The sequence below is a fragment of the Oncorhynchus kisutch genome, linkage group LG30, assembly GCF_002021735.2.
Source record: "Oncorhynchus kisutch isolate 150728-3 linkage group LG30, Okis_V2, whole genome shotgun sequence".
In the NCBI taxonomy this organism is placed as follows: domain Eukaryota; kingdom Metazoa; phylum Chordata; class Actinopteri; order Salmoniformes; family Salmonidae; genus Oncorhynchus; species Oncorhynchus kisutch.
Window position 1 is genome coordinate 23,604,325 of NC_034203.2, and position 23,229 is coordinate 23,627,553.

A 23,229-nucleotide genomic window follows, 5' to 3' on the forward strand; every position below is an offset into this window, starting at 1 on the left:
ATGTGTTCCTACCTACCCTCACTGGGGGCAGCCTGTCAGGAAGTCCAGAATCCAGTTTCAGAGGGAGATGTTTAGTCCCAGGATCCTTAGCTTAGTGATGAGCTTTGAGGGCACTATGGTGTCGAACGCTGAGCTGTAGTCAATTAATACCATTCTCATGTAGGTATTCCTTTGTCCAGGTGGGAAAGGGCAGTGTGGAGTGCAATAGAGATTGCATGATCTGTTTGAGCAGTATGCAAATTGGAGTGGGTCTAGGGTAGCAGTCAGACTGGAGGATGTAGCAGTCAGACTGAGGGATGTAGCAGTCAGACTGAGGGATGTAGCAGTCAGACTGGGGGATGTAGCAGTCCAGAACCTAATCATGTGATGAGGTGAGACAATGATGTGTGGCAGATAGAATGTTGTACCACTAAATGTATACTACAAAATGTACTGTCACAACCTATTTAATACTAATGAATTATTGTATTTCTCCTTTTTCTGCTTTTATTTTTCTGTGTTTTATTTTTGTGTTATTTTTATTCATGTTTATGTTATGATTTGTCCGCTCTTCTCCCAACCATAGGGAAGAGATGGGATGGGGGGTAGTGGGTGGGTGGATGGGCATGAAAAGATTGTTCCTGTATTATGAATTACTGTTCCTGTTACTAAATATTGTTATTGTGCGGGAATAATTGTAATGAATGGAGTTACCTTCAAAGGGAAGTTAGAGGTAGAGAGAACTGAAAAAAAATGTATATAGAAGGGAAAAGGCTTCTGAAACAGTCTAAATTCAGGGTTCATTAGAAGAGAGAAAAGACAGCCTAATTGATTGAATGGGGATCAGAGAACATAAAGGATTGAAGAGAAGAAAGACTGATATGGTAAGCAGAACTTTTAAAGGAAGAGGGGTATAACATGAAATTGTGACAATACAGAGGCGGATGCAAGATGCAAGCAACGATGGTTTAATGAATACAGTTACAGCAGCAACAGGACAGACAGACTGTACTCAGACGGAATCCGACCCAGGGACTAGGGCGCGTCTTCTGATGATAGCGTGCTGAGAAATCCAGGGGAGTGTGTCCGGATGGGTAGGAGGGAGCACAGCAGATAATCCACACAAGGGCGGTGAGAGATGAGCACGGACACACGACACAAACTCAGAGAAGTAACAACGATCTGACAACAAGAAACACTGGTTACAGAACATATAAAGGGAAGATAAGTGATTCCAGCTGGCACAGACAATCAGGCCGAGATTGGGAACCACGCCCACACAAACACGAGAGAGAGAGACACGAGAGAGACACGAGAGAGAGAGAGAGAGAGAGAGAGAGAGAGAGAGAGAGAGAGAGAGAGAGAGAGAGAGAGAGAGAGAGAGAGAGAGAGAGAGAGAGAGAGAGAGAGAGAGAGAGAGAGAGAGAGAGAGAGAGAGAGAGAGAGAGAGAGAGAGAGAGAGAGAGAGAGAGAGAGAGAGAGAGAGAGAGAGAGAGAGAGAGAGAGAGAGAGAGAGAGAGAGAGAGAGAGAGAGAGAGAGAGAGAGAGAGAGGTTTCATGAACCGTGACAGAAATACAGCAGAGTAGATTAATATTTGGAGGTGGAGATTGAGTTCAGAAAGAGGGGGGTCGTTCTACTCTTCGAAAAGAGTACCCCTTTGATATTTTACGTATAAATTGTGCACCAATATCGAATTTTAAAAGCCTTTTATATTAAATGAAATTAACTTTAATATAGACCACATGCTAAATTCAATAAATCTAGTGATTAATTTATCAGTCCCTCACTTTATGGTCAACCCTGTTACGTGAACTGAACTGAACTTTTAATATGATGAAACTATTCCTTTTCAAAAGTTATTTTCAAAAGAAACATTGAACATCTAATAGTCAAATCATAGTGTGAAAGCAGGTGAGCTGGGTATACCCTTTTTGTTAAATTTCTGGTGTTTTGTGGTGTAAAACTGAAAGGATTGAGCATAACACGTCACCTCTGTTACCCATAGATAGACAGGCTGGAAATGTTTTAACAATTTCTGGTGTTTTGTGGTGTAAAACTGAAAGAATTGAGCATAACACGTCAACTCTGTTACCCATAGATAGACAGGCTGGAAATGTTTTAACAATTTACTTTGTTTTGTGAAGCCCCTCCCTGTTACAGACTACTAGTTTCCAGTCTTCCTCTCACAAGGGAATGTTTGGTTGATTTAAGATGGAATCGTCAATGTTGTTACTGTCAAGCCTGTTACATTATTTGGCACTTAGTAGGCACTTACTGAACTCTGAACTCTTTAACCTCTTTATTACAGAATGTTAAAACTTGTGAAACATTTTATTTTTCAAAGTTACACTACCCAAAAAGTACTCAGTTGATGGAGCAACACAGGGACATTAATTTGATGTTTGTATGCATCTTTCCTACATTGGATGGATGCACAAACGCTGAGCTGTGATTTAGCTATTTTATTAACTGCTGTGGTCCTGCCTGAATGTTTGCCGCGTTTTGACAGTGAATTTTGATGAGTTTTATGTGTGTCACGCACTATTTTCTCTCTCCTAGGAGCTGCTACAAAGTGTGTCAATGTAGTGATCTGACTATTCCTACTGTACTTAGTGTGGCTGCTCCTAAAACAATGGGGCACAGTTTCAACCATGGCCAAGAAACACTGTACATACTCAAATATGCAGGCTGGTGCACAATAGCAGCATGGAGATACTTGTTTGAGTGTGTTTGTGTGTGCCTGTGTGTTTGTGGATGTGTGTGTTTGTGTCGTGTCCGGACAGTGATCGCTTGTTCATGTGTGAAGGAAGAGAGCGTGATGAGTGGAGGGGACGGAGGAAAAAAGGATGAAGATGTGGGTGTGCATGTCTATCTGTGTGGCCGTGAGTGTGAGGAGTTCCACTGATGGACCATTTGTGTAGAGCAGCTCTCAACGTATGTATTAGTTTCGCTGTCTTTCTCACAAACTCATTATGAGGAGTAAATGGTGCATTGTGAAGAGAGGAGAATGTCCTCCCTCTTTAAAGCGAGCTTGGATGCTTCTATCCCCTACTGCACTGTAGCACGCAGGGCTGGATCACGTAAGGCAAAGAAAAGCATGCGGTTTTGCAACAAAGTAGCAATAGCTACCCTCTTTTACAATAATTTGAAATTATAATCCAGAGTAATTCATTAAATGAATAACTTCCACGGTTTAGACAGTGAACCCTTCAAGTTCCTTGCATAGGCGTAGTGAGTACTCCATTCATTGGTTACTGTACTGTATGTGTTCAGTACATCCGAATGGCTTCTCCGCCTTTTGACTGAACATGTCTTATTAGTCTCAGGTGTGTGTCTGCTCTTATCTCAGACAGCGTCTCACTCTTACAACTCCACTTCAACCATGCTGATTTCATTACGATTACAACACTCTCGTCCAAGAAGTCTAATTTCCAGGTTCATCGGAACACTGACACCCTTTTATATCAAACTAGGAACACTCTTCCATGCATGTGGTTCACACAGAGTTTGATGCTGTTACTCACCTGAAGTGTTTATAATTGACCCATTTACTACAGTGTTGTGACCCAGGGAGAAATTAGTCATCAATGAATGATGTTATATGCTGTCAAACCAGTGGAAATATGACTACCCAATTTATGTCAACATCAAGTAATATCTGTGTGATATCTTTGCAACTATGCAATAATGCAACACACTTTCAGTGTTGCATAATTGTTGTTACTGTACCAAAAATAAGATAGAGTATGTCTCCAACCATGAAAAGGCCAAATATTGGTTTATTGGTAGGACCAGATGGCCGACGATAAAACACACACAGACACACATATAGCAGAGAGGAGCAGTGATATCTTATGAAAATAACTAAAGAAGCCAAACTGAGCTTGGCCCCACTAAGTGAGCTGCATGGCACTGCAGCAAACTTTCATAATAGTGGCACATGAAGGAGGCAATGCTAGCTGTGAGAGGAGCGAGCAGAGCATGACTCTGTCAGTAGCTGATCACTACGGGAGTCTTTACTTAACAGGCAGATAGTGCCCTGTGAGAAATTAGAGCAATGCAAAAACCACAGCATGACAACTTGTTTGTTGGCCTGAATAGGCCTAGTTTATAATGTGTTCTGCAGTGGTGGTGGGTACTAATGTAGGGTCAGGACAGCTAGCTGCAGTGGGGGAAAGAGGATGTGGGAGAGACTGCAGGAGGAGACTGTCCCCGATTATGGTGACATCGTTCATTAATATCTTTTACGGTTCCAGACATTTTTTGATTTTACATGGACTCTGTTCTGGTCTCTTCCCAGAGCCACTGTGTCTAGTTTAACGACATGTAGACCCATGCGTTTTGGCTAGCAATAACCCAGTCTTATGTCAAACCCTGTTCTTATTGTGGGCTGGGGCATGGTGTCTGTCAGCTAGGCTATATCCCCCACTGGGAGATTACCTTTTGGCCTAAATACCCCCCCATGTTAAAGAGGCAGTGGTTTGTCTGCTGCTGGATTTAGTAGGGTGCACATATGGTGACAACCATTAGCCAAGATCAGCCATCAATATGAACTTTGATTGGTGGGCCTGAAAACAAGTATGCAGTTGTGGAGGAATGCAGTATTGGTTTAGCACCAAATATTGTACTGATGGATGATGATAATAATGTGAATGATGATGATGCTGATGACCTGTGACCTCTAACCTCTGTGGTCTCTCCCTTTCAGGATAATGGACCTAAGCTTGCATGACGCTCTCACGGACGGGGCGCCTAAGTCAGGACCGGACAGCCTGGTGAGGAGGGACTTCATGGCCTCCCTTGAGAAAGAAACGTTTGATGACAAAGTGGGCGAGACTGTAGGAAAGACTGACTACCGCCCTCTGCTGGACGGAAAGGATGGGAAAGGTAAGCTGGGATGCAGGATGCAGACTTTGTGGTATTGGGAAAACCCATAGAGAATTGGGGCAGCAGAGACAATCCAGTGAGAGGATTTTGCTGGTTGTTTTACTCAGTAAAGGCAAACATTGTGATGTATAGCTGGATGGCAGCTGCTTGCCTTACAGCTGAAATCCCTTTCCCCAATGTAATCCTTTGTATCTATGCAGATTATCCATATCTCATGTAAGCATACAAAATAACATACACATATGCTATGTACAGTGTCTTGCGAAAGTATTCGGCCCCCTTGAACTTTGCGACCTTTTGCCACATTTCAGGCTTCAAACATAAAGATATAAAACTGTATTTGTTTGTGAAGAATCAACAACAAGTGGGACACAATCATGAAGTGGAACGACATTTATTGGATATTTCAAACTTTTTTAACAAATCAAAAACTGAAACATTGGGCGTGCAAAATTATTCAGCCCCCTTAAGTTAATACTTTGTAGCGCCACCTTTTGCTGCGATTACAGCTGTAAGTCGCTTGGGGTATGTCTCTATCAGTTTTGCACATCGAGAGACTGACATTTTTTCCCATTCCTCCTTGCAAAACAGCTCGAGCTCAGTGAGGTTGGATGGAGAGCATTTGTGAACAGCAGTTTTCGGTTCTTTCCACAGATTCTCGATTGGATTCAGGTCTGGACTTTGACTTGGCCATTCTAACACCTGGATATGTTTATTTTTGAACCATTCCATTGTAGATTTTGCTTTATGTTTTGGATCATTGTCTTGTTGGAAGACAAATCTCCGTCCCAGTCTCAGGTCTTTTGCAGACTCCATCAGGTTTTCTTCCAGAATGGTCCTGTATTTGGCTCCATCCATCTTCCCATCAATTTTAACCATCTTCCCTGTCCCTGCTGAAGAAAAGCAGGCCCAAACCATGATGCTGCCACCACCATGTTTGACAGTGGGGATGGTGTGTTCAGAGTGATGGGCTGTGTTGCTTTTACGCCAAACATAACGTTTTGCATTGTTGCCAAAAAGTTCAATTTTGGTTTCATCTGACCAGAGCACCTTCTTCCACATGTTTGGTGTGTCTCCCAGGTGGCTTGTGGCAAACTTTAAACGACACTTTTTATGGATATCTTTAAGAAATGGCTTTCTTCTTGCCACTCTTCCATAAAGGCCAGATTTGTGCAATATACGACTGATTGTTGTCCTATGGACAGAGTCTCCCACCTCAGCTGTAGATCTCTGCAGTTCATCCAGAGTGATCATGGGCCTCTTGGCTGCATCTCTGATCAGTCTTCTCCTTGTATGAGCTGAAAGTTTAGAGGGACGGCCAGGTCTTGGTAGATTTGCAGTGGTCTGATACTCCTTCCATTTCAATATTATCGCTTGCACAGTGCTCCTTGGGATGTTTAAAGCTTGGGAAATCTTTTTGTATCCAAATCCGGCTTTAAACTTCTTCACAACAGTATCTCGGACCTGCCTGGTGTGTTCCTTGTTCTTCATGATGCTTTCTGCGCTTTTAACGGACCTCTGAGACTATCACAGTGCAGGTGCATTTATACGGAGACTTGATTACACACAGGTGGATTGTATTTATCATCATTAGTCATTTAGGTCAACATTGGATCATTCAGAGATCCTCACTGAACTTCTGGAGAGAGTTTGCTGCACTGAAAGTAAAGGGGCTGAATAATTTTGCATGCCCAATTTTTCAGTTTTTGATTTGTTAAAAAAGTTTGAAATATCCAATAAATGTCGTTCCACTTCATGATTGTGTCCCACTTGTTGTTGATTCTTCACAAAAGAATACAGTTTTATATCTTTATGTTTGAAGCCTGAAATGTGGCAAAAGGTCGCAAAGTTCAAGGGGGCCGAATACTTTCGCAAGGCACTGTATATATAGCATATACAGTCATCTGTGTGTACAGTATAGTATGTGTATTGTGTAAGTGAATGTGTTGAATCATGGAGAGAGCGGAGACCTAAGGGACAGAGGAACCAGGCCAGACAATGTTCAGGAACAGAACCACTCCCATCCAGCTCCTGCTATTTACTCTGCTCTCTCCCTGCCACAGCTCAGGCTGCATGAATACTGTCTGATTTTAAACAAGTATGTGTGTGTGTGTAGGGACAATATCTATATACAGTGCATTCGGAAAGTATTCAGACCCCTTGACTTTTCCCAAATTTTGTTAAATTACAGCCATATTCTAAAATGGATTAAATAAAATTTAATAAATAATAATCAAATAAAAAATAAAATAATCAAATAAAAAATAAAATCTACAATACCCCATAATAACAATGCAAATTTTTTTTTTGAAATTATTGCAAGTTTATTAAAACTAAAAACAGAAATACCTTATTTACATAAGTATTAAGACAGTTTGGCTATGAGACTCCAAATTGAGCTCAGGTGCAACCTGTTTCCATTGATCATCCTTGAGCTGTTTCTACAACTTGATTGGAGTCCACTTGTGGTAAATTCTATTGATTGGACATGATTTGGAAAGGCACACACCTGTCTATTTAAGGTTCCATAGTTGACAGTGCATGTCAGAGCAAAATCCAAGCCATGAGGTCGAAATAATTGTCCGTAGAGCTCTGAGACAAGATTATGTCGAGGCACAGATCTGGAGAAGGGTACCAAAACATTTCTTTGGCATTAAAGGTCCACAAGAACACAGTGGCCTCCAGCATTCTTAAATTGAAGAAGTTTGTACTGACTCTAAAGGGTCTGAATACTTATCTAAATTTGATATTTCAGTTTTTTGTTTTTAATACATTTCTGTACCTGTTTTTTCTTTGTAATCATTGTGATATTTTGTGTAGATTGATAAGAGAAACATTTAATCAATTTTAGAATAAGGCTGTAACTTTACAATATGTGGAAAAAGTCAAGGGGTCTGAATACTTTCCGAATGCATTGTAAAAACGAGTCATTGCAGTCATTGGGATCTCTGTGATTCAGTGGTAATGTGCACTGATGTTATTATGATTGGGTTTTTCCTGAACTTCTTGGGTGGCAACTTCCCCCTGACTCACTGAGAGAAAAAAAATGGCTACTGGAAAAGTCCTGTGTTTGTTTCCCTTTGCCAACTAAGTACTTCACTGTTCATGAGAACTGTCATGAGCATGAGGGGAAATTCACTCCTTTGGGCCATACCGTCACTGTTGTTCACCCTCAAATTTAGTTGTTTATTGTGAAGTATGGGGATAGCTGAATTATCCGCTTTTGGCTATGTTGGATGGCAATTGGTCTTTTAGCCCCAGAGTAAAATAGCTAATTTGCACAGAAATAACAACAGAGAAACTGAGAAAAAAAATGTAAGAACAAAAAGTTCAGTGAATGAAGATTCTGTTTTATAGCTATACAATTGGACAACGCTGCTTCTCACAGTAACAGTAGAAGAACCAAATATGACAGAATATGATAAAGCTCATATGTACAGTGATTAGTGGTCTGGTCTAAAAAATATCCCAATACCCCAGGGCATTGATTAGGGACACTGCCCTGTGTATGGTGCCGTCTTTCGGATGGGACGTTAAACGGGTGTCCTGACTCTCTGAGGTCATTAAAGATCCCATGGCACTTATCGTAAGAGTAGGGGTGTTAACCCTGGTGTCCTGGCTAAATTCCCAATCCGGCCCTCAAACCATCACTGTCACCTAATAATCCCCAGTTTACAATTGGCTCATTCATCCCCTTCCTCTCCCCTGTAACTATTCCCCAGGTCGTTGCTGTAAATGAGAACGTGTTCTCAGTCAACTTACCTGGTAAAATAACGGATAAATAAATAAAAATAAAATATATTAGTCTCCTCTACTCCAGATAGTATCCTTTCTCCCAGGCAGTTCTTTCAGATCCAGCCCTCTAACCACAGACATGGTCTCATTATACCGCAGACTGACAGCACTCCCAGCGCCAAAAGCACTCATACTCTCTACCTCTCTGGAATGGGTCCTATGTGTAGCTGGTAGTCAGGCGCAGGACAGCAGATATGAATAATCAACGTACTTTTACTCAAAATAACAAATATACAAAGTAACAAATACACGCACACCATGACAGACCGAAAATACAATAAACAATCACTCACAAAAAACCATGGGGGAACAGAGGGTTAAATAATGAACAAGTAATTGTGGGATTGAAATCAGGTGTGTAAAACAAAGACAAACAAATGGAAAATGAAAAATGGATCGGCAGTGGCTAGAAGGACGGTGACGTTGACCGCCGAACGCCACCCGAACAAGCAGAGGGACCGACTTTGGCGCAAGTCGTGACACTCTCTCTTTCTCTACCTCTCTCTGGCTCCAGCCGCGTGCCAACACCAACATCGGGGACGACCCGGAGGACGAGGCGCAGGGCGATCCGAATGGAGACGGTGGAAATCCCGCAGCAACGAAGGGTCCAGGACGTCCTCCACCGGCACACAGCAACTCTCCTCTGGACCGTACCCCTCCCACTCCATGACGTACTGAGACCCCTCGCCCGACGCCTTGAGTCCAGGATACCTCGAACAGCATACGCCGGGGCCCCCTCCATGTCCAGAGGGGGGGCGGAGGAACCTCCCGCACCTCAGCTTCCTGGAGTTGATCAGCCAACATCGGCCTAAGTAGAGACACATGGAATGAGGGATTAATACGATAATCTGGGGGAAGCTGTAACCTGTAGCATACCTCGTTCGGTCTCCTCAGGACTTTTAATGGCCCCACAAACCACAGACCCAGCTTCCGGCAGGGCAGGCAGAGGGGCAGGTTTCAGGTCGAGAGCCAGACCCGGTCCCCCGGTGCAAACACCGGGGCCTCGCTGCGGTGGCGCCCTCTTTTTGCCCATTGTAGGTGCACATGGGCGACGTCCCAGGTCTCCTCCAAGCGCTTGAACCATTCGTCCAACGCAGGAGCTTCGATCTGGCTCTTGATGCCACTGTGCCAGAACCGGCTGATATCCCAGTACGCACTGGAAAGGAGAGAGGTTAGTGGAGGAGTGGCGGAGTGAGTTTTGGGCCATCTCTGCCCAGGGGATGAACAGCGCCCACTCCCCCGGCCGGTCCTGGCAATATGACCACAGAAACCTACCCACATCCTGGTTTATTCTCTCCACCTGCCCGTTACTCTCGGGGTGAAAACCGGAGGTGAGGCTGACCGAGACCCCCAGACGTTCCATGAATGCTCTCCAGACTCTGGACATGAACTGGGGACCTCGATCAGAGACTATGTCTTCAGGAACCCCGTAGTGCCAGAAGACATAAGTGAACAGGGCCTCCGCAGTCTGTAGGGCCGTAGGGAGACCGGGCAAAGGAAGGAGACGGCAGGACTTAGAAAACCGATCTACAATGACCAGGATCGTGGTGTTCCCCTGTGAGGGAGGAAGATCCGTCAGGATATCCACCGACAGGTGCGACCACGGCCGTTGTGGAACGGGTAAGGGCTGTAATTTCCCTCTGGGCAGTTGCCTGGGAGCCTTGCACTGGGCGCACACCGAGCAGGAGGAAACATAGACCCTCATGTACTTGGCCAAGGTGGGTCACCAGTACTTCCCACTAAGACAACGCACCGTCCGCCCGATGCCGTAATGACCAGAGGAGGGTGACGTATGGGCCCAATAGATCAAACGGTCGCAGACAGCAGATGGAACGTACAGGCGCCCAGCTGGACACTGGGGGGGGGGGGAAGTGGGCTCTGTGCGTAACGCCCGCTCGATGTCCAGCTCCCACACTACCGGTGCAACCAGGCAAGAGGCCGGAAGTATGGGAGTGTGATTCATGGACCACTCCTCTGTGTCATACATCCGGGATAGTGCGTCTGCCTTAGCGTTCTGGGAACCTGATCTGTAGGATAGGGGGAAAACAAAACGGGTAAAGAACATAGCCCACCTTGCCTGGCGAGGGTTCAGTCTCCTCGCAGCCCAGATGTACTCCAGATTGCGGTGGTCAGTCCAGAAGAGAAAAGGGTGTTTAGCCCCCTCAAGCCAATGTCTCCTCGCCGACAAAGCCTTGACAACAGCCAACAACTCCCGGTCCCCCACATCATAGTGTTGCTCCGCCGGGCTGAGCTTTTTCGAAAAGAAGGCACAGGGGCTTGGTGGCTTGCCCAAGCGCTGAGAGAGCACGGCTCCTATCCCAGCCTCGGACGCGTCCACCTCCACTATGAACGCCAAAGAGGGATCCGGATGAGCCAGCACGGGAGCCCAGGTAAACAGAGCCTTCAGGTGACCAAAAGCCATGTCCGCCTCAGCCGAACTCTGCAGCCACACCGGTCCTCCCTTCAACAGTGAGGTAATGGGAGCTGCTACCTGACCAAACCCCCGGGTAAACCTCCGGTAGTAGTTGACAAACCCCATAAACCGCTGCACTTCCTTTACCGTGGTGGGAGTAGGCCAATTACATACGGCTGAAATGCGGTCACTCTCCATCTCCACCCCTGACGTGGAAATGCGGTACCCTAAGAAGGAGATGGACTGTTGGAAGAACAGACATTTCTCAGCCTTGACGTACAGGTCATGCTCCAATAGTCGATCAAGCACCCTGCGCACAAGGGACACATGCTCGGCGCGTGTAGCGGAGTATATCAGAATGTCATCAATATACACCACTACACCCTGCCCGTGCAGGTCCTGGAAAATCTCATCAAAAGAGGCCTGGAAGACTGATTGAGCATTCATCAACCCGAGCCGCATGACGAGGTACTCATAGTGCCCTGAGGTGGTACTAAATGCTGTCTTCCACTCGTCCCCCCCCCGGATATGCACCAGGTTGTAAGCGATCCTGAGATCCAATTTTGTGAAGAAGCGCACCCCGTGCATTGCCTCGATCGCACTGGCGATGAGAGGCAGTGGGTAGCTGTACCTCACAGTGATCTGATTGATCCCTCGATAGTCAATACACGGGCGCAGACCCCCATCCTTCTTTATCACAAAAAAGAAACTTGAGGAGGCAGGTGAAGTGGAGGGCCGAATGTATCCCTGCCCCAGGGATTTGGAGACATGTTTCCATAGCAACCGTCTCCTCCTGTGACAGAGGATACACGTGACTCATGCGTCTACCAGGAGATTTATCGCACAATACCCCCGTCGATGAGGTGGTCATTTAGTCGCCCTCTTCTTACAGAAGGCGAGAGCCAAATCTGCATATTCTGAGGGGATGTGCACGGTGGAGACCTGGTCTGGACTTTCCACCGTAGTCGCACCGATGGAAACCCCCACACACCTCCATGAGCACTCTCGTGACCACCCCTTGAGAGCACACTGTAGCCATGAAATAGTGGGGTCATGATAGGCCAACCAGGGTAAGCCCAGCACCACGGGAAATGCAGGAGAATCAATAAGGAAGAGACTGATTCTCTCCTCATGACCTTCCTGCGTAACCATGTCAAGTGGAGCGGTGGTCTCCGTAATCAGCCCAGACCCTAATGGTCGACTATCTAGGGCGTGCACAGGGAAAGGCATATCCACACGAACAAGGAGAATCCCTAAACTATGAGCAAATGAACGGTCAATAAAATTCCCAGCTGCACCTGAATCTACTAGTGCCTTATGCTGGGAATGCAGGGAAAACTCAGGAAATGAAATAAACACATACATGTGAGCAACAGGGGTCTCTGGGTGAGCCTGGTGCCGACTCATCTGGGGTGACACAATAGTGCCCTGCCTGCTGCCTGAGGAACCCCTCCAGCACCGACCAGCAGTGTGCCCTCTGCGGTCACAGATGGTACAGGGAATGGCCCCTCCTCCGGTCGCCCTAAGTGCAGCACCTCCCAGCTCCATGGGCGTTGGAGCGGAGGTGCTGGGGGATGGAACTGACAGGTCCTGATCCGGACTTCCGCGAGCAGGTTGTCCAGCCGGATGGACAGGTCCACCAGCTGGTCCAATGTGAGGGTGGTGTCTCTGCAGGCCAACTCCCGACAGACGTCCTCGCGCAGACTGCACCTGTAGTGATCAATCAGGGCCCTGTCGTTCCATCCCGCGCTGGCGGCCAGGGCCCGGAAGTCCAAGGCGAAATTCTGCGCGCTCCTCGTCCCCTGCCTCAGGTGGAATAACTTCTATCATCCTCATTATGCAGGTGAACTCTGCATAATTATCCAACGCCGCATCTCCCTCACACCATACGGCGTTGGCCTACTCCAGAGCTTTGTCTGAGAGGCAGGAGACGAGGGCGGACACACTCTCACGCCCCGAAGGAGCCGGGTGGACGGTCGCCAGGTAGAGCTCCAGCTGTAGTAGAAACCCCTGGCATCCGGCAGCCGTCCCATCATACTCCCTCGAGAGCGCGAGTCGAATCCCGCTGGGACCAGGGGATAGAGGGGTGGACAGTGGGACCTGTCTCTCCAAACGATCCATAGTCTGCAGCACGTGATCCATGGCAGTGCCCAGACGTTTCAACATGGTCACATGCTGCTGAAAGCGCTCCTCCACTGGAACAGGAGGCGTCTGCTCCTGCTGACTCCATTCTTCGGGTGAGTGATTCTGTAATGGGTCCTATGTGTAGCTGGTGTAGAGAGTCAGGCGCAGGACAGCAGATATGAGTAATCAACGTACCTGTTTACAAATACACGCACACCATGACAGACCGAAAATACAATAAACAATCACTCACAAAAAAACATGGGGGAACAGAGGGTTAAATAATGAACAAGTAATTGTGGGATTGAAAGCAGGTGTGTAAAACAAAGACAAAACAAATGGAAAATTAAAAATGGATCAGCGGTGGCTAGAAGGCCGGTGACGTCGACTGCTGAACGTGTAGAGGGACTGACTTCGGCAGAAGTCGTGACACTCTCTCTTTCTCTACCTCTCTCTGTCTCCCCCTCTCTCTGTTTCTCCCTCTTCCCATCTAGCTGTCTATCCCAGTCTTTGTCCATCTCTCCCACACTCCCTCTCTCTCTTTGTCTCCCTCTCTCTCTCACTCCCTCTCTCTCTCTTTGTCTCCCACCTCGCGTCCTGTCACTTCCAGAAGTGTCAGCCTGGAGACAGGGCAGCGTTACCATAGCCCTGACTGGAGCAACATTACAGACTCAGCCGTGAACAAGTCAGGAAACAACAACGTCAATTAACACCAAGAACACACCCAGGCTACTCCTCTGACATCTTGGCAACAACGGTTGCATGTTAATTATCCTGCTCTAAAAACTATCAACATGTACAGGCATATTCAGTCAAAACAAATGATTAAGATTAGGGATGGATTAGGGATAGATTAGAGAAGGTATTCTTTGACCTCTGAGGCTTTATGACCTTTATGTCAATCTGAAGTCATATACTGTTCTCCCAAGTCTTAGACTGTTCTCTCTGCTACCGCACGGCAAGCAGTACCGGAGTGCCAGGTCTAGGACCAAAAGGCTCCTTAACAGCTTCTAACCCCAAGCCATAAGAATGCTGAACAACTAATCAAATGGCCACCCGGACTATTTACATTGACCACCACCATTGACACCCCTCCCCTTTGTTTTTACTCTGCTGCTACTCACTGTTTATTATCTATGCATAGTCACTTTACAAATTACCTTGACTAACCTGTACCCCCGCACTTTGACTCAGTAACGGTACCCGCTGTATACAACCTCGTTATTGTTATGTAAATGTATTGTGTTACTTTTTGATTGATTAGATTTGATTTACTTTTTGTATATTTAGTAAATATTTGATTAACTCTATTTCTTGAACTGCATTGTTGGTTAAGGGCTTGTAAGTAAGCAGTTCATGGTAAGGTCTACCTGTTGTATTCGGTGCATGTGACAAATAAAAAATGGTTTTATTTGAAAAAACAATCTTGATTGACACAGATGTCATTTTTCCCCACACAACCGCTTGATTTAATGATGTCTAATTAAGATCAACGAACATCATTAGGCTACGCTACAGTATGTGGTTTATTTCAGGAGGGCATGCAGAACACTGTGTACAGTGTAGCATGTTGACTAGTGCCAGCAGTGTGCTGCATGATAGGGGCTCAGGGCAGAGCATGTGACTACAGTAAGCTGGAACATCAATAGCAGAAGGAAACAGTGCGGGTGAGCTCATCAAAAAGACTTGTACACACAACACCGGTGTTGGCAGTGCAGATCCGTCTGTGTGTGGGGGTGCTGATGTCAGCATCTCCTCTGTACTGTATGTTGTGATTGATGCTTTTAGAGCAAGACCTCTGGACAGCCACTGTGTAGATCAAGGTTTGCCCAAGGAGATATAAGAGTTTTTGCTGCTTATCAGTCACGTACTGTACACTATTCTTCTTGTTTAATACTCCACGTTCGTTCAATACTGTACTTTATCTCACTAATTTAGCTTCTGTTTGATGTCGTCGCAATTCTTAGGTTGTCTGATTTGTGGAGTGGCAATTCAACATGCATTGTTCCTTGAACTGAAGCCACGCTACCTTGACATTGAAGTAGGAAAACATATATTTGTATGTAAAATGTCAGTGGAAAATACACACAGTAATAGACTGATATACTAACTTCTATCATCCTATGATGTCAGGATGTGCACTATTACTCCATCTTGTCTGCAGTGTTCAGAAGTATACTGGCCGTGGAGCCTCTTACAGCACCTGTGCTCCTTTTTCCTGTCATTGCATCAACCCATGTTTTTATTATGCAGTGCTTATCTTATACTGAACTCTCCTTGACCTACACAAAGGCATAGCTATATTCATCAATCAATAAAAGCCTTCCCAGAATCTTCCACCACGCCCAATTCTCCCATCCCCCAATGTCCTTCAATCCCAAAGTCATTGGTTGGTTACTTTGGAGATTGTCATGTAGAATTGGATACTTTGATGTGGCTATCCCCTTCGTCTGTTTGTAGTAAAGATAAAGGATTGTTGATGCTCATCATGTCGAACAGCAACCCAAAATGAGAGAAACCCATACATGTACAGAGGAGGGAATTCAGAACAGCTCATCTCACTGTACACTATTCATATTTTCTTTCTGGGAAATGATGCTGTTTTCTCTTTTAGCTACACAAATAATCCCATAAGCGGTGAACAGATTTTTATGCAGCTGAAAGACTCCTATCGTGGTGAGGAGGCTGAAGCTGGGTAGGCCTGCCAAATGGTTGTGTGGTACTGGAGAGGTTTGGCGTGGTACTGGACGTGGTACTGAGTGCATATCAACCCCACAGGGACCAGCTGAGGCTGGGGCTGATTCCCTGTCAGGCGATAGAGGAGGATGAACTTTATCAGCTCTCTGGCCTCTTAGAAATAGCCCTCAGACAATGTCTTAGAAATGAGAAATAGCCCCCGAACAATGTCTTAGAAATGAGAAATAGTTCTCCAACAATGTCTTAGAAATGAGAAATAGTTCTCCAACAATGTCTTAGGTAAGCTAATTTCTATGTGTTATTTACCTACAGCCTATATCATAACAACTAGTATTAGCTAATTACTTGTGCATTCAATGTGGGTGTTAACTCATTAGTCACAGAACGGGCAGTAGGTATCCTAGTTGTTAGAGCATTGGGCCAGTAATCGAAAGGTTGCTGGTTCGAATACCTGAGCTGAGCAAGGCACTTAACCCTAATTTGCTCTAGGGGTGCCGTAAAACAAGACATTTTACTGCGCCTATCTGGTGTATGTGACAATAAAACATTGTGTGTTTACACATACCATATCAGTGGTCCATTAGCCGTCCATGGAGTGTGATCCTTCCCTCCTACGCACACACAACTACATCTTTGTAAACCACATTCATTTACCATGCTCACACATTTCAGTCACGTATGATGTATTTTGTACTTTACTTCTCACAACCACAGGCTTATTTATTTACTTTTTAAACACAGAAATCATCAAACCCTTGCTTCACCTCCATTCTGCAGCTTAACCCCCCACCACCCCTTTTTTTGCGGGGGGGGGGGGCCCTTACGTAAGTGCCTGCCTAGCAGACAGGCTGCTGTGCTGAAGGAGTGAGAGGGAAGGAAGGTCATTGTGACTCCTCCGGCAGAGTACAGAGGGAGCCATTGCACCCAGCATGACTCTGCAGTCTGTCTGGTCTGGACACTAACTGCTGCACGGCGCGTCTGCTTTTAGAATTTTTTTCTTCCTTTATTGTTATTATTGCTCCTGGGTCCTTGTGTCACAACAATTTCTGTTTTTATTTTATCTCCCTGCCTGCAGTTTGGGTTCCCCCACTTTCAGAGATATGCATATTCAAGACAAGTAGCCTGTGGTGGTTGGCTCCTTCAGGGATGTCACATCTGAAACCGGAGAATTAAAACGCCCCAAACACATAATTTAGGTGTCCCTTTAAATTCATTTTGAAAATAGCCTGGTCCATACTGAGAGGGGGAGAGGGGGGGTGCTGTTTTGAAGCCACCATGCCTCCATCTTGGTACTCCCCCACCTGTGTAAAAAAATAATTGGAAGCTATAGAAATGCATTTATTAATGTCTACATTTGTTTTTGCCACGTTTATTCTATTTTATACAACGGGTGGGTCTAATCTTGAATGCTGATTGGTTAAAAGCACATTCCAGCCGGTGTCTATTCCCCAAGTTACCACCGGCTACATCTATGACCTCAAAATGCCTATTTAATTTGTTCCATATGACTGCGCTGTCTCATCAGCTCAGCCAGGCAATTTATAGGCCCTATCTCACATTATTTTAGACTAACATTTTGTTTTCAATAGCGGAGGTTTGTATAAACCTTGCTGTCCATCTCTCTGACATTTGCAACATTGTTTCAGGATTCAAATTCGATCTCCAACTGTCCATAGTAATGAATGTGTCGGGAGTTGGTACGAGACACAGGCAGGCAGCGTAGCTCAACCAGTCGAAATCATGAATCAACTGGCATAATTTTTATGGATATATACAGTACCAGTCAAATGTTTTAACACTTATTCCAGGGTTTGTCTTTACCACAGGCTACTTGTCTTGAATATGCATATCTCTGAAAGTGGGGGAACCCAAACTGCAGGCAGGGAGATAAAATAAAAACAGATATTGGTGTGACACAAGGACCCACTTTCCAGGGTTTTTCTTTATTTGTACTATTTTCTGCATTGTAGAATAATTGTGAAGGGGTGGCAGGTAGCCTAGTGGTTAGAGTTTTGGGCCAGTAACCGAAAGGTTGCTGGTTCAAATCCCCTGAGCTGACAAGGTAAAAATCTGTCGTTCTGCCCCTGAACAAGGCAGTTAACCCACTGTTTCCCGGTAGGCTATCATTGTACAGTGAGGGAAAAAAGTATTTGATCCTCTGCTGATTTTGTACGTTTGCCCACTGACAAAGAAATGATCAGTCTATAATTTTAATGGTATGTTTATTTGAACAGTGAGAGACAGAATAACAACAAAAAAATCCAGAAAAACGCATTTCAAAAATGTTATAAATTGATTCTTATGGACGAGGTCCCTGTGGCGGGATCAAATCAGCGCCACCGAAAGTTTTAGATAAAACTCAAACTTTCATTAAAACACACATACAAGGTACTGAATTAAAGCTACACTCGTTGTGAATCTAGCCACCAAGTCAGATTTGTAAAATGCTTTTCGGCGAAAGCATGAGAAGCTATTATCTGATAGCATGCAACACCCCGAATACCAGACCGTCAACAAAACAACAGATTTTGCGGTAGCTGGTGCTACACAAAACGCAGAAATAAAATATAAAACATTCATTACCTTTGACGAGCTTCTTTCTTAGCACTCCTATATGTCACATAAACATCACAATTGGGTCTTTTTCCCGATTAAATCTGTCATTGTATACCCAAAATGTGATTTGCTGAAGACCGGTCTGATCCAGAAAAATGCCCCTTTACAAGACGCAACGTCACTTTTTAAAATTACAAAAGTTGCCTATATACTTTTACAAATCACTTCAAACTACTTTTCTAAACCAACTTTAGGTATTAATAAACGTTAATAATCTATCAAATTGATCACGGGGCGATCTGTATTCGATAGCAGCAAGTCTTGAAATCATACTCCATGTTTTCACTTTCATAACGTCCTGTGGTGCGCCCCAAGAAAGGAAGTGCCTATACGTCACCAAACCAAGGATAAAGCAGCCCAAAAATGCCAGCACTGGCGACATCGTGTGGAAGCTGTAGGCGTTTACAGGGGATCCCCATGTATTTTCTTCAGCCTTAGACAATACATTGACTGGCGGATTAATATATTTTTTGTGTTTTTGGTGAACAGTTTTTCAAAGGATTTTTACTACTAAACACGTTATGTTATAGCCACAGACACGATTTAACCAGTTTTAGAGACTTCAGAGTGTTTTCTATACACACACACTTATCATATGCATATACTATATTCCTGGCATGAGTAGCAGGACGCTGAAATGTTGCGCGATTTTTAACAAAAAGCTGCGAAAATTCGCAGCCTCCTTAACAGGTTTAACGAGGGAAATGAGTATTTGACACCTCTGCAAAACATGACTTACTACTTGGTGGCAAAACCCTTGTTGGCAATCACAGAGGTCAGACGTTTCTTGTAGTTGGCCACCAGGTTTGCACACATCTCAGAAGGAATTTTGTCCCACTCCTCTTTGCAGATCTTCTCCAAGTCATTAAGGTTTCGAGGCTGCCGTTTGGCAACTCGAACCTTCAGCTCCCTCCACAGATTTTCTATGGGATTAAGGTCTTGAGACTGGCTAGGCCACTCCAGGACGTTACTGTGCTTCTTCTTGAGCCATTCTTTTGTTGTCTTGACCATGTGTTTTGGGTCATTGTCATGCTGGAATACCCATCCACGACCCATTTTCAATGCCCTGGCTGAGGGAAGGAGGTTCTCACCCAAGATTTGACGGTACCTGGCCCCGTCCATCATCCCTTTGATGCGTTGAAGTTGTCCTGTCCCCTTAGCAGAAAAACACCCCGAAAGCATAATGTTTCCACCTCCATGTTTGATGGTGGGGATGGTGTTCTTGGGGTCATAGGCAGCATTCCTCCTCCTCCAAACACGGCGAGTTGAGTTGATGCCAAAGAGCTCCATTTTGGTCTCATCTGACCACAACACTTTCACCCAGTTGTCCACTGAATCATTCAGATGTTCATTGGCAAACTTCAGACGGGCATGTATATGTGCTTTCTTGAGCAGGGGAACCTTGCGGGCGCTGCAGGATTTCAGTCCTTCACGGCATAGTGTGTTACCAATTGTTTTCTTGGTGACTATGGTCCCAGCTGCCTTTGACAAGATCCTTCCGTGTAGTTCTGGGCTGATTTCTCACCGTTCTCATGATCATTGCAACTCCACGAGGTGAGATCTTGCATGGAGCCCCAGGCCGAGGGAGATTGACAGTTCTTTTGTGTTTCTTCCTTTTGCGAATAATCGCACCAACTGTTGTCACCTTCTCACCAAGCTGCTTGGCGATGGTCTTGTAGCCCATTCCAGCCGTGTGTAGGGCTACAATCTTGTCCCTGACATCCTTGGAGAGCTCTTTGGTCTTGGCCATGGTGGAGAGTTTGGAATCTGATTGATTGATTGCTTCTGTGGACAGGTGTCTTTTATACAGGTAACAAGCTGCGATTAGGAGCACTCCCTTTAAGAGTGTGCTCCTAATCTCAGCTCGTTACCTGCATAAAAGACACCTGGGAGCCAGAAATCTTTCTGATTGAGAGGGGGTCAAATACTTATTTCCCTCATTAAAATGCAAATCAATTTTTAACATTTTTGACATGCGTTTTTCTGGATTTTTTTGTTGTTATTCTGTCTCTCACTGTTCAAATAAACATACCATTAAAGTTATAGAACCATTTTTTGTCAGTGGGCAAACGTACAAAATCAGCAGGGGATCAAATACTTTTTTCCCTCACTATAAGTAATAATTTGTTCTTATCTGACTTGCATAGTTAAATAAAGCTTAACTGAAATAACTTATTATTACTATTATTATTATTTTAAACTATGAAATAACACATATGGAATTATGTAGTAACCAAAAAAGAGTTACATATCTAAATATATTTTAGATTTTAGATTCTTCAAATAGCCACCCTTTGCCTTGATGACAGCTTTGCACACTCTTGGTCTTGGCATTCTCTCAACCAGCTTCATGGGGTAGTCAGCTGGAATGCATTTCAATTAACATGTGTGCCTTGTTAATTTGTGATTTTTTATTCTTAATGCGTTTAAGCCAATTAGTTGTGTTGTGACAAGGTAGGAGTGGTATACAGAAGAGAGCCTATTTGGTAAAAGACCAAGTCCATATTATGTCAAGAACAGCTCAAATAAGCAAAGAGAAACGACAGTCCAATATTACTGTAAGACATGAACGTGAGTCAATCTGGAACATTTCAAGAACTTTTAAAGTTTCTTCAAGTGCAGTTGCAAAAACCATAAAGCGCTATGATTTTTATTTTATTTTTATTTCACCTTTATTTAACCAGGTAGGCTAGTTGAGAACAAGTTCTCATTTACAACTGCGACCTGGCCAAGATAAAGCATAGCAGTGTGAACAGACAACAGAGTTACACATGGAGTAAACAATAAACAAGTCAATAACACAGTAGAAAAAAAGAGAGTCTATATACATTGTGTGCAAAAGGCATGAGGAGGTAGGTGAATAATTACAATTTAGCAGATTAACACTGGAGTGATAAATGATCAGATAGTCATGTGCAGGTAGAATTGCTTCTTCTGGGCAGTGCCAATATTGCCGACGGGTGGCTTTAACGCCTCTCATTGCCCAATACATAGCATCACCAATCCAGGGTTTATACACATCATTGACTACAACTCATGTAAAGCTAAACAATTTATAGTTAGCTGTGACTGAGCTCTGGCTGCAGTCTACTGTATTAGTTGTCTGATCAAATGTTTTGGTGTATCTAAGACCTGTGTGTTATTGTTAGCCCAGGTTCAGTTGGTTCCATGCCATCCTCTTGGGAATAGGAAACTCTGGGCTCCTATGCCAGGGAAGTCTCTGCCATGTTTTGCGTGTCAGGACTGAGGTCGGGTCAGACACTGTGCCAGCCCGGCCAGGGTGATGCTAGGGTGGTGGGGATGTGGGTATGGTTTTTGGACTGTGTTGGCACTTTTGAGGAGAGGCGGAAGTGCTGCATGGAACGTACCAAGAGGACCAACACCTTGATGGTCCCCAGAGGCTGCTGTTGCTGAGCAACCATATGCACTGGGACTTACATCTTAATTCCCTGACTCTTTCGAATATGCTTATGTTATCATGAAAGTTGTGCACATATTTGACATTAGGACGAGTGTGTGTATTTCTCCTTGTTTTGTATGTCTCATTTCAGGACAGTATCTGACCCTACACACTGATATTATGGATAGGGTTGTAAAGGGAGGGTATATTACTTGAAACATTCAAAGTTTACCAGTAAACGACCACAATATTGGTATCTTTCAAGGATTTTATGTAATCTATCGAAAGACCCTTTGGGTACTTCAGATCATCACAGGTGTCTGTAATTATCTCTGACCCTCTGTGTGGCCTTATCACATGTAAAATATATGAAATAATAAAATGCTTTTAAAATGTTAAACAAATTATGACAAAGCTGTAAAAATCTAAATACAAACCATCCACTTAGTGAATACCATTAGTGGTTAATATGAGGGTTTCAGTAGTAAATATACTTTTATTTATTTAACTGTCAGGTATTTGTTGTTAATATTTTGGTGTCAAACTGGTGGCAGTTGTAAAAAAAAGTCAATCGTTGCATAGTTAATAGAAAATGTTCATTCATTAGGCTATTTTCTCTTTAATCGTATGGCCTATCTACTAGAAACTCATGGACAATATGGACACATATAAAACATTTATGTGATATATGAATACATTTTCACAATTTATTCAAGTATAAATTACCAAAGCTACGATAGATTGCCATATATTTTCTGTTAAATACCAAAATTACTGAAGATTCACGTAACTTTGGTAAATTACCGGTAGCTTTGCAACCCTGGTTATGCATGACTTTGGGACTTTGGGATTTTTCTAATACCTGCTAAGTTGTGTCAATTCAAGCAGAAGAGGTCAGATTGATGTGCAATGATTTCTCTGGGGTTGAGTGTGTGAATGTATGGGGGGGCTGAATGATTGGATCTAGCTGGTAAAGCAGCAGAGCCCTACAGGACTAAACACCAGCGAGTACAGTGAGTTCCCCTAGGCTTGAGCTGAGGATGTCAATAATTTATGACACAGACGGGTTGCCACCCGGAACCTAAGATACTCTCATCTGGTTGGTCGGTTGCGTAGCCGTAGTAACGGCCCACGGTCCTGTATTGTCCCCTGTCGTCACTGTCACCCTTCTGCTATGTTCTAGAGAGGGCTGTTTTTAGGGACAGCACCCTGAGAGGTATTCGAGTATAGCCTAGTCTAGGCCAGACATCAACTGACAATTTATACCAGGTGGGCTGTATTCAATGTGTTTGTCAGGTGTTGGACTACAGTGAATTC

At 44.3% G+C, this 23,229-nt stretch overlaps 1 protein-coding gene across 7 annotated transcripts in view; it reads left to right on the top strand.

Annotated features, from left to right (window-relative positions):
* LOC109875224 (microtubule-associated protein 4-like) overlaps positions 1–23,229 on the top strand; it is a 75,473-nt gene that overhangs the window by 9,029 nt on the left and 43,215 nt on the right. For all 7 annotated transcript variants that reach the window (XM_031810261.1, XM_031810262.1, XM_031810259.1 and 4 more), the window contains exon 2: positions 4,689–4,867. In XM_031810261.1, the coding sequence (XP_031666121.1) occupies positions 4,693–4,867 (175 nt within the window). In that variant the 5' untranslated portion in view covers positions 4,689–4,692. The remainder of the gene's footprint in view (positions 1–4,688; positions 4,868–23,229) is intronic.